The sequence below is a fragment of the Tasmannia lanceolata genome, unplaced genomic scaffold (assembly GCF_043159265.1).
Source record: "Tasmannia lanceolata isolate RefF3 unplaced genomic scaffold, GAP_Taslan_0.1 ptg000008l, whole genome shotgun sequence".
In the NCBI taxonomy this organism is placed as follows: Eukaryota; Viridiplantae; Streptophyta; class Magnoliopsida; order Canellales; family Winteraceae; genus Tasmannia; species Tasmannia lanceolata.
Window position 1 is genome coordinate 26553157 of NW_027518685.1, and position 12782 is coordinate 26565938.

Genomic DNA, 12782 nt, shown 5'->3' on the forward strand with positions numbered 1-12782 from the left:
GTATGATGTTCAAAGGGGATAAGAGACCATAGTTGTATGGACTCGAAGAGAATGAAATACCGTATTTGTACGGATTCCAAGGAAATGAGACATCATAGATGTATGATGTTCAAAGAGGATAAGAGACCATAGTTGTATGGACTCGAAGAAAAGAGGCACCGTTCACAAACGGGCTCAAGGAGAAGACAAGACCATTCACAAATGGACTCGAGAAATGAGGCATCATTCACAAACGGGCTCAAGGAGGACGATACCATTCACAAATGGATTCGAGAAAAGAGGCGCCATTCACAAATGGGCTCAAGGATAAGACAAGACCATTCACAAATGGACTCGAGAAATGAGGCACCATTCACAAACGGGCTCAAGGAGAAGACGAGACCATTCACAAATGGATTCGAGAAATGAGGCACCGTTCACAAACGGGCTCAAGGAGAAGACAAGACCATTCACAAATGGACTCGAGAAATGAGGCACCGTTCACAAACGGGCTCAAAGAGGACACGAGACCATTCACAAATGGACTCAGAAAATGAGGCACCGTTCACAAACGGGCTCAAGGAGAAGATGAGACCATTCACAAATGGACTCAGAGAATGAGACACCGTTCACAAACGGGTTCAAGGAGAAGACGAGACCATTCACAAATGGACTTGAGAAATGAGGCCCCGTTCACAAACGGGCTCGAAGAATTTAGAGATTTTTTATGAACTTGAATTTGACGTAGGATTGGATTTTTTTTATTTTTTTTTTTTTAATTAAGGATTTGGATTTGATAAATTTTTTTATTTTTGGAAAATGAGGTACCGTCCGCAAACGGGCTCAAGGAGAAGATGAGACCATTCACAAATGGCCTCGAGAACAGAGGCACCGTTCACAAACGGGCTCAAAGAGGACATTAGAGCATTCACAAATGGACTCAGAGAATGAGAAACCTGTTCACAAACGGGTTCAAGGAGAAGACGAGACCATTCACAAATGGACTCGAGAAATGAGGCACCTTTCACAAAAGGGCTCAAAGAGGACATGAGATTTTTCATGAACTTGAATTTGACGTAAGATTGGATTTGTTTGAATCGGGGATTGGATTTGATGAATTTTGGATTTTTTTTTTTATTTTTTTTTTTTTGAACTCAATGAAATCGGGGACATTATAGATCGTGCCCAGTAAAGATATTGGAAACCAAGACTTTGACGAATGATGAGACGACCAACCTTATGAACGAAGAACCATTAGTAACAAGAATGGATTAGGAACACTTTTATGAAACTTCAACAAGATTTTTCTCAATGAGACTGTTGGTCTTGTCTTCTGGGGATTTTGATAACTGAAACCTTGAACAAGATACTTGAAATTGGTAATTTAGAACAACGGCTCTCTAACATGGAAAAGCGGGATCTGTTTTTTGACAGGTGCTTAGATGAACATTTCTTGACCAGGATAGTATTTAACTAACCGGAAGGAAATTCTGAATTTTAATGGTTCATCTTTCTGAGAAATTGGCTCAACCACCATTGCATCTGGGGCTCTTCCAAGCTTAAGGTGCCTTCCTGGGGTATGATCTTTTTACGGAAGCTGGGCTTTCTGATGTTTCTACTTCTGAACTCTTCTGAGTTGATCTTCTTTGAAATGTAGCTGTTTGACTAGATTCTCGAACCCTTTCAGGTATAATTGCAGGGAGCTGCCTAGGCCGGGCCTCCTTCACCAAGACAGTTACATCATTTGGACATAGGAACGACGATTGACTCTTTCTAAAGAGAAAACTTAGATGAAAGGCACTACTCAAAGGATTGAGCAGCCCTGAAGGAGTGAACTTAGAATAACAAAGATTGACTGACTATACTGACAAACACAGTGATGCTTCTGACTTAGTTAATATTTTGTTTGGTAAGTCTATCCTTTCGAGGAATAGTTTTTCAATTGGTAAACACTGGACTTTTTCCTTAAAACAGTAATGCCTCAAGGATTTAATTACGCCCCCTAAGATTGCTTAGCTTCAATGCCCCCAGTTTTGAGGATATCACTTGAATTTGCTTGAACTTCAGTTGATCTTCAGTCTTGATACCAGCTGTAGCCTTCTTATAATGATTCTCTTACCGTGACCAAGTCACCTCTTCGGGGTTTTTAACTTGGCGGACCGCGCTAGCCTTAACTTTTGCCTGAACCACCATTCTAGGTTTTCGATCCAGCAGGCTATCCCCTTAGCTTTTGCCTAAGCCGCCCTTTCGGGTTTTCAACTTAGCAGGGGAATGATCTTAAATTTTGCCTAGACCGCCCTTTCAGGTTTTCAGTCTAGCAGATCTTCAAACTCCGTTCGTTTTCTTATTCATCATTTTTTTTTATTGTGTCTCGGGACCTAGCTCATTAGTTCTGAACACCAGAAGGACTTTATAGGTAGGATAGGGCTTTTCAAAGAATGGCTTAAGGTTCAACAAAGATTTCGACCGAACCTGTGAACAGGTTGCCTACATATCCCAAGGTAGGAATCAGGTCGTGTGTAGGTCAAGGCGAATGCCCCTAGTTTGAAGATCAATTGTTTGAAGGTTAATTGATTTTTTTCCTTTTTTCTTTTCTTTCTGGAACAATTAACTTCTCTTCTTTTGGAACTTGTCCCTCTTTTTTTTTCTGGAACGATTGATTTTTCTTTTTCTTTTTTTTTGAATCGACCGAACTCGGTTTAACCGAGCTGCCTACGTACCCCAGTGTAGGGATCAGATCTCGCGTAGTTCGGGGCGGATGCCCCTAGTTTGATGGGTTTTCAAGAAAATTTGATTCAGGCTCGAAGGGTTTGCAAACCGGTATTCTTTTGACGTTGGGTTCTGATTTTGGGATTTATTCGGCCAAAGGAGGCCTTCCGATGTTCAAATTGGGAATCGATCTAGGTTACTAGGGTCCCTCTGGTACTGATTATTTATTTATTTTTTCTTTTCTTTTTTTTCACAGAATTTGACGGCATTTCCAGGTAAGAGATAATGGATCTTCTTCTTCCAAGATTCTAATACGTGCTTTTGATTTTCATAGAGTGAAACTTGTTCTTTGACATCCTCCATCTATGGATTCGTACTCTCGATATCTGATGATCACTTTTCATTGTTTGCTCTTGAACTTTTCATCTTGAATTTGTTGGCTTTATGTTATGAATTTGAGAACCAAGGTCATTGATTGGAAATATGAAAGTTGTTTCCACTCTATGCCCCTTGTATAGCATATATCTTCTCACTTTCTTCATTTTCTTTGAGCTTTCCATCTATGTCTTGCCCCTGGTATCGGTTGTAGCTTTTCTAGACAATCTTCTTATTCTTGAAATAATTTTATCAATTCTTCACACTCTTTAGAGGGTAATGTATTTTCAATCGGCATTCACTGAATCAAAGTTTCAGTGCCAGTGTTTATCATTTCAATTTCATCTTTGAAAGGTTGGGATTGGCGCTCCTCCTCTCGTTCAAGTAATTGCTGTGACTCAAGTGGAGTTTCGTCAATTTTGTCCTCATTTGAAGAGGGAGTCTTATTTTAAGATCAGAAGCACACTTAAGAACAGACACAAGTGAACTTTTTGGAACTGACTGAAATTTTATTTAAAGAAAAGCTATTACATCAGACGACCTATCCTGAACATGCTCAGGATTCACAACTCTAAATAAGAAAGGGAAACAGAAGATAACTTGCCTGGACTAGGCATTGACCTTTAACTGTAAGACCGGACTCAACAATTATACTGACCATGATGACTGACTCAACATAAAATAGTAAGTGACTAAAACTTTAACTGCTGCAACTGTTTGGCGTTGAAGGCTCGGCGAAGGCTGGTTCGTTCTGAACATCATCATGGCTGATACTTTCAATTTTGGACAATGATGACTGATTCGCATAGGGAAATGCCCCTAGCTCAAGGATTCTGAGAGTGAACTCTGAAGGACTTAGCAAAATAATCTTGAAAAAGGTAGCCCCTAGAGGAGGAACAGACCAGGGGTACAAGCAAGATTGGATTATCTGGACCAGGCATGATCAGATCATGAGAACGCATAATCGAAAGATTGTGAGATTCTGCATCTGCCAGTTAGGGGATGGCATGAAGATACGATCGAATCGTATGACAGAAGAACGAAAGGCGCACGATCAAAAGATTAGATGAGATAGCATAAGATTGCTTTCAACGGATAGATCATGAATGACTAATCCTATGAGATCTTTGGAAATGATGGGATTTATATCCTAACCCAAAGGGAATTTTTTTTTTTTTCACATTTTATCAGTGTTACCTGAAGGCATCAACCTTAATCCTAATCTATCGGAGTGGAGAGAGAATCTCGACTCATGACTTTGTTCGTGTATATAAGGACCGATCGTGACCATTGGAAGATGGACCACGGCCTAATCTAGACACCAATGGGTAGGATATCCTAAACTAGGCTCACACACGTGATGCACATGTGTTCGTATACTACATGCATGTGTAGGTTAATCTAGGGGTAAGGCCAAGAGTTCCCTTAGCGCGAATCCCTGCTCGATATACTGTACCAGTGTCCGGCGTATCAGTACGTGAACAAGAGATCCGTTTACGTACCATAAAGGTACCAGGCTAAGGGTGGAATGCTTCTCTAGCACAGAGGCACCAGGTGATGAAATCCCAGTCAACCATGCTAGATAACACTCCGGGTTCCTAAAATAGGACGTGTGTGCACGTGAGATGCAAGAGTTTAGATGCAAGTGATGTAAGTGTGTGCAATATGTTTGCGCAATCTACGATGCCTTCAGGTTTTGTTAGATTAAGTTCAAGTAAAATGTGATGAGAAAATAAAACAAGACAAAGTAATCTATCAAGTATAGAGTTTTTATGAGCCAGTTAAATTAAATTCAAATGAATTATCTTTTGAAATTTTAATGAAGTTAGGTGATCCCCAGCAGAGTCGCCAAACTGTGGGACCCGATCCCGCGAGAGGGGTGGGGCGCGAGCCGCCTCGCACTCTCTCTTGGTCTCTCGTTTCCACGCGATTGACGTGTGCATTTTAATGTTGATTTGAATTAATCTTTCCTGTGAACTTGGGATCACTAAGGCAATCCGAATTCCACACGAAAGAGACTGACAGAGTCGCCACCTAGATGTGGGATCTAGGACCCGTAATTAACCAGAAATCTAGACTCGCTACCTGGTTACGAGAATGGAAGGTATGGGGAGTTATCCGCCACATGCACCATTCCTGCCCGATAATCGGTCTTCGATTCCAAAAGCTAACTCTTTTAAATTTATTTTAAATGGCTCATTCAACTCTATGTTAATGTGCGAACTAAGTGACATGCATCCTATGATCTAATTTCAATGAGAATCCTAAATGTGTATCTTGATTTATTAATTTGTCTGGATTCAATCTAAGTGAAAGTTCTCCTAGAATTCTAATTTCATGGAAAGTCCTAAGTGATTTGATTAAGTATTTACGAGAAAATTAATATACAAAACACCACAATTTGTTTGTGGTGCCGACTCGCGGGTGGTATGCCATCAGACATCCAAGCTGCCTACGTACCCAAGCCTTACTGGGATCAGAGTCGACGTAGTTCGGTGCACCTAAGCTAAGCTACTTAAGCCTAACTCAACTAGGACACCGACCTAGACGGGATTGACTGTTTCAACAGTTTTAGGAGAAGTTATTTAATTCAAGTTGAGGATTTTATTATCTTAAGATTTCATCTAAGATGCTATATGATTCTCATCTAAATGCAAATGGTCCCTTAGACTAATGCAGGTTTGCCTACATCCTAGTTTACTAGGCTTGTCCTAGGGAAAGATTGGGTGACTAGTGTAACTAGACCTATGGCACGGTTGCTATACATAGCAAACGTCCGTGATGAGGCTGGACTCCTAACTCTAGGACTCCCTAAAACCTAAGACTCCCTAAAACTTAGGACACGACACGACACCGGTGTTCCTAAATTGGGCTCTAAGGGTCCTTACGACGGAAACCGTAATCCAACGGTTCCGAGAGACACGAGGTGAATCGATTTCAGTTCTTGAGGTTAGTGAAAAAAGGGATGGAAGAGATGATGAAATAGTGTGAGGGAATGAGAAAGATAGAGAAATGTGCGACTGAACTTGGGAGTGCCAAATTGCCTACGTACCCCGCGATGGGGATCAAGCCACACGTAGTTCCGCTGGGGAGGTTGCTTGGATTTTGGAAAACAGGTTTGGTATTTGGATCAGGAATCGGGTTTGTATTTGAGCATTGGACTTGAGATTCAAAAACATTGATATAGCAATGGGATTTTGGAATTGGGAATTTGCATCAAAGAATTGAGCATATTGGAATCATCAAGGGTTTGAATTTTCGGAATTCAAAGTGGGCGGGCTTATGAGATTCGGCCAAATGGATTCAGACATGCGACTCGGATTGTGTTGGGATATGACTTGGTTGGATTGGGTTAATGGTTAGGGTCAAGTGAGTCGGGTCTAAGTTAGGAGCAAACCCGAGACTAGCCATGGTCTAACTAGGAGGAAGCAGGGTACAAACCAGGGTGCGGACCAGGGTGCACCAGGGTGCGAACCAGCAGGGAACCAGGGTGCGAACCAGCAGGGAACCAGGGTGCGAACCAGCAGGGGAACCAGGGTGCAACCAGCAGGGAACCTGGGTGCAACCAGCAGCGAACCTGGGTGCAACCAGGGTCTAACCAGAGTGCGAACCAGCAGGGAACCAGGGTGCGAACCAATATCGAACCAGGGTGCGAACCAGTAGGGAACCAGGGTGCAACCAGCAGGGAAGCAGGGTGCGAACCAGTAGGGAACCAGGGTGCGAACCAGTAGGGAACCAGGGTGCAACCAGCAGGGAACCTGGGTGCAACCAGCAGCGAACCTGGGTGCAACCAGGGTCTAACCAGAGTGCGAACCAGCAGGGAACCAGGGTGCGAACCAATATCGAACCAGGGTGCGAACCAGTAGGGAACCAGGGTGCAACCAGCAGGGAAGCAGGGTGCGAACCAGTAGGGAACCAGGGTGCGAACCAGTAGGGAACCAGGGTGCAACCAGCATCGAACCTGGGTGCAACCAGCAGCGAACCTGGGTGCAACCAGGGTCTAACCAGAGGCTAACCAGGGGGAAAACGGACCCTACATGCTTCCTAACATGGTTTTTCTTTTAAAGTAAAAGATATGCGTGAAAACAGACCCTACATAGAATTGAAATAAATGCCTACCTCTTTGGAAACCCACTTTGTGTTTGATTTTTCTTTGATGTTAATTCCTTGAAGATGATTCCTTGCTTGATAATGACTGCTTTTGATATATATTACCCAACGTATAAAATCACCCGATCCGGTAAGGATAGCCGAACTCTTGAAGAGATGAGGGAGAGGGATGAATTTTCTAAGAGAGGGGTTCTTTTTTCTTCTTTTCCTTGGATGGTGGGATGGGAGGGTATTTATAGGAGAATGGGATAGGAGGTTAGGTGAGGTTAGGTGAGGTTAGGTAAGGTTAGGTAAGGTTAGGTGAGGTTAGGTAAGGTTAGGTGAGGTTAGGTGAGGTTAGGTGAGGTTTGGATGGTTAGGATGAGAGGAGAGGTTAGGTGAGGTTAGGTGAGGTTTGGATGGTTAGGATGAGAGGAGAGGTTAGGTGGTTTTGGATGGTTAGACCCAGGTCAAGATCTGCCATTGATCTAACGATTTACGGAAATCGGGTCTCGGAATGGAATCAGGGTTCGGGCTATGAAGTGACCCTATCTTATTTTGTCCCGATTGATGATCCGTAAAGTCAGATCAAGATATTAATGACCTAAAACATATATTAGGTTATTGTTGGTTAAAGTAAAGCAAAATGTGGGTGTCTACACCTACGAGTTTTTTAAAAGTGATATTTGTCTTTTGATGATTGAGACTTTGAGAATTTATATGATCATGTGTCGTTTATTATTTTTAGGATTATTATCCAATATGCATTTGTTTAAATGGGAAATAGATGATTAGTATGTGACAAGCTTGTTAGCAAACAATTCGTACTATGATATTAATTACCTAATCATGGTGGTTTCTATTTAAATTATTGGATTTGGATGAAAAATGAATAATTGGTGGCCCCTATTACGATTTACGATTTCGATTCCATTCTGTCAGTTGATACTCAATTAAACTAGTTTCATATCATTTACAGAGGCTGCTACAGAGTTTGCCATTTCTCTTGTCCAAACATTGGTTTTTGAGGGACCTGGAGCTAGTGTCTCAGAACTCTACAATCTCATTGATGCCTTGGCGAAGGTGCGAATACTATATTCAGTTCCAACATTTAATTCATTATTTATAATCTACATATCGCTAATTGATAATTGGTTTGAGTATGCAGCTTGCTTTGAGGCCTGGTTCTCCAGAATCTTTGCAACAGCTGGTTGAGATTGCTCGGAATCCTACTGCAAATGCTATATCTATGCCTCGCTTTACTATTGGCAACGATGACAAGTCCAAGCAATCCATGGACAAAAATGTAAATTGAAATCTTAATACTCAATTCAATAATGGCATCACTTACATCTTTTGGGAACATGTTCTTGCTTCTTGTAAGGACCATATAATTTTAATCGTGTTTCTGTTTGGAACAGGTTGCTCGTTCTGTGGGAATTAGGGATTACTATAGTCTTACTGAGTCTACAGGGGCAGACCATTCTGGCTTTCGTGAGCAGGTTTTTATCAATGATATACTACATTTGGATTGCATTCATATCTGTTGATGCCCTATATGAAAGCATGGTTTTAAATCTCGGTTTCGGTTTCGGCTCATCTGAAACCGAAATTTTGGCCGAAATACCAAAATTAAGGATGAAATTCGGTAAAAAAATTTTTTTTGTAACGACGGTAATTTAGACAAAATTTGGTAAATTTCGGTTTTGGCTGATTTCGGTTTCGGTCTTGACCGAAATCTTAAATTTCGAATTTCGGTCAAAATTTAAAACCATGTATGAAAGTGCATGGGCAAAGGGAACTGGTACAAACAGCTTGACAATCTATCTGACACAAGGCTGTTGATAAAAACGAAATAGAAAAATTAAACAAGAATTGAAAGGGAATAACTAAAGCAGTAGTGTGCTGTGTCCTTCGAATTATTTAATATAGTACTAAAATAATGTCCACTTATATTCTGTAGCTCTATATCTCTGCCCTGTTTCTGCATGAACGTTTTTTTGAATGCTAAGGAAATTCTATTAATTATAAAAAGGTACCATATAAAAGAAAAAAAAACGGAGCTGGACTATATAATTCATAACATCAAGGACTTGGGACAATAGAAAATTTATCTGTTTGGCTAGGTCCAAGGTAACTGTCCGTGGGACCGTTTGTCTCTTACAATCCTTGTTATAAACCTGTTGTTTATTTTTCCTCACCTGATGGATGGTTCTTTTTCTGTCAAACTTGATAGGATTGCTTTCAAATCTAGTTGTAGTTTTTCTTCCCAATCTTCTGAAATAATACATCCGGTACCCTACAACCATAAGAGATGATGTTGTAGGGGGATCTTTTCTATTGAAAATTGTGGTGGCTTTTGCAGTCTACTCATTTTGCAGATTGTTAAGATATTGAATGAGACCCATAAGTTTTCTCTTTCTTTAATTTTTTTTTTTTTTTTCATTGCATTCTCAGGGATGGTTTTATCTTTCAATTATGTTCTCGATGTATGCATCTTTATATGTCCTTACGCTGAGCTGCTGATATTTTCTCCTTCTCATTTAAGTGTCGGACATTCCCCGAAGCTCTATTTTTGGTAGTACTAAAAAGTTTTCTAGGAAATAACTGTTTTTTCTGCTAGTTATCATCTGGTAAGTGCAAAGAATAAAAAATTATAGATTGGACATTGAAATCTTATGTGTATGCAACCATCATAGATGCCTACATTACTACTAACAAGTGTTCCCTCAAGATAACTTGGGAATCAACTGAGTGTTATTTTTTCAACCAAGTAGTTAAAACTTAAAAGCCTTAGTGAAAATGGTTTCCGTATGTAACCCACCAAGACTCCAACCTTACTATTTTTTGATGGATTGGAATTTACAATAATCAAGATCTTCGCCCCTTTTACCAATTTATTAGCTGACCTCAACATATGTTGGAATTTGGGGCATATTTTAAGCAAAGATCTCTAATTTTCGCGATAATACCTGCTAACTTCCAAGGACCTGATCACTTCCAAAGTCTGGCTGATGACCTCATCCCGCCTATCCCCCAATGTATCTGATGATAGAAGAAATTAACAAAGAAAACCCCCAAAGGGTTCCAATACCACACTCTTGTCCACCCAATGTGGCTGACCTCATCTACCTCCCAATAAAAAAATTCCGATGGAAGGGGATAGCCCAAGTCACCAAACCATATTGGAAGATTTTAGAGCTTGGGATGTGCTAGATCACATATCGGTTCTACAAATTTAGATTGTCCTAAGGTGGTTCACAAGTATCATAGGCAGGTGTTTCAAAAGCATTTTGAGTATGCTTGTGTTAGTACATGGTAGTACGGTACACAATGTTAGTAAGGAGACAAACAGCCATAGAGGATGAATTGTGGATGGGGACACATGTTGATAAGTTTCACCATCAATAAGTCATGCTTCCCAAGAGTCAGATGGGATTTATCACCATGTTCTTGGTAATGGGAAGGTCATAGTATGGAGTGGTCTTGTTATTAGTGTTTTAAATAAGCCCCACACGCATTACGAAAATTTTAAGCTGGGGAGTCTTTAAATCATTCGAGGGTATTTTGGTCCAAAAATATTAGGTTTTTGTTTAGGGTTTTGGAACTGTCTCATTCTCTTTTTTCCCCTTACACATGTGTATCACTAGGGCACTTTTTGGGGATGCTATGCAATGATGGAATGAATAAAGATTAGATTTGACCATCATATTAGGTCAATTTTCTGTACGAAAACTCTTCTTTCACTATCTTCTTTTCTCTTCTCTCTTTATTCAGTCTGTCTTTCTCTTTTTCCCCTCTTTTTTCCTCTTCCCTTCTTCACGCTTTTCAGTTTGATTCATAAATTTTATCCCCTTTCTAACCCTTTTACCTATCTTTCTTGATCTTAATCTTGGTTCTCTATACTTCCTCCTTTTTTCATTTTCCTGTAATGGATTCACATCATTTTGGTACCAGAGCCCGGATTCGAATGGCTACTTGGGATGCAGGAATATGACGGCAAGATCCTACCTCATGGATCTTATTCAATACACTTTGGATGAATTAATGAATTGAGAATACAGATTCTCCCCTATTTCTCCTCTTCTCTTTCTCTCTTCTTCTTCTTCCTTCCCTCTTTCTCCTTCACAGTTTTCTCCTCTACTCTTCTCTTTCTTCTCTTCTTCTTCTCTTCCTCTTCTTCTTCTCTTTTCCCACCTATCTTCAATTTTCTCCTCCCTGGATCACATCAGTAGATACATACCAAGTTTTTATGGATTTGTTAAACAGGAATGTGTTAATTGGGTAGAAGCATTGGAGTCATATTTATGGCAGCATAACCCGGGCGATGAGCAAATGATTTGCATTACCAGGACAACTTTGGTCTGAATCTTATTTGTTTGTAAACTTTTCTCTTCCTTTTCTTTATCATTATTGTGCATTGATATAAACGGATGGATTCATCAACCCGAACCATTCCATATCCATATCAAGATTTGATTGATCCAATTGCATTGATGACACATCTGAGATCACCAAATGCTCGGGAGTTCCTCTATTCAATCCTTTTCCTTCTTCTTGTTGCTGGATATCTCGTTCGTACACATCTTCTCTTTGTTTCCCGAGCCTCTAGTGAGTTACAGACAGAGTTAGAAAAGATAAAATCTTTGATGCTGGATATCTCGTTCGTACATATCTTCTTTTTGTTTCCCGAGCCTCTAGTGAGTTACAGACTGTAAGAACCGGTAAAATATATATATATATAAATATAAAAATGGCCTCATAGGTGGGTAATCATCGGCCATTACTCATTTTCCCCAAGTTAATCGGGCATGAGGACATCTGGCATAATGGGGCGTACACGATTCGAACCCAAGTCTAAGCTAAGATTGAACGGCTTCCTACCACTAAGCCACCGCCCCAGATGTCAACAAAAACGGAATAGATATATATATATGTTAAAAATTTCCAATAGTCACTATTCACAATTACTATTCACAATAGTCACTATGCGAGATTACTATGCAGAAATACTATGCAAGTTCACTATTGAGATACACTATTTAAAAGTATTATTCACAGTAGGACCCACCGAGTACTATTCATAAGCGGGTCCCACATCAGCGGGCCCCATACAAGCAGGCCCCACATAAGCGGATCCAACACCAGTGGGTCCCACATCAGCGGGTCCCACACGAGCGGGCCCCACGACCAGCGGGTCCTACCACCAGCGGGACCCATCCCTAGTGGAAACGAAAATATCATCGCACCGACGAAAATAATAATAAAAAAATGCAAAAATACTATTGACCGACAAAATTAATAATAAAAAAATATTATTAACTATGCAAAATACTGTTAACCGACGAAAATAATAATTTAAAATAGTAAATAGTTTTTACTATGCAAAAGTACTATGCAAAAATACTATTGACCGACAGAAATAATAATTTAAAATAGTAAATAGTCTTTACTATGCAAAAAGTACTATGCAAAAAAATGTCTATAAATAGAGGAGGAGGAGGAGAAGAAAAGGAGAAGAGAAGAGAAGAGAAGAGAAGAGAAGAGAGAGAGAGAGAGGAAGAGAAGAGAAGAAAGAGAAAGAGGAAGAGAGAGAGAGAAGAAGGAAAAAGAAAATCCACTACCAAGTA

The 12782-nt window shown here is 40.2% G+C and overlaps 1 protein-coding gene across 5 annotated transcripts in view; it reads left to right on the plus strand.

Moving 5' to 3' along the window:
* LOC143885003 (uncharacterized) overlaps positions 1-12782 on the plus strand; it is a 137604-nt gene that overhangs the window by 95777 nt on the left and 29045 nt on the right. For all 5 annotated transcript variants that reach the window (XM_077388933.1, XM_077388934.1, XM_077388935.1 and 2 more), the window contains exons 36-38: positions 8132-8235; positions 8321-8458; positions 8574-8654. In XM_077388933.1, the coding sequence (XP_077245048.1) occupies positions 8132-8235; positions 8321-8458; positions 8574-8654 (323 nt within the window). The remainder of the gene's footprint in view (positions 1-8131; positions 8236-8320; positions 8459-8573; positions 8655-12782) is intronic.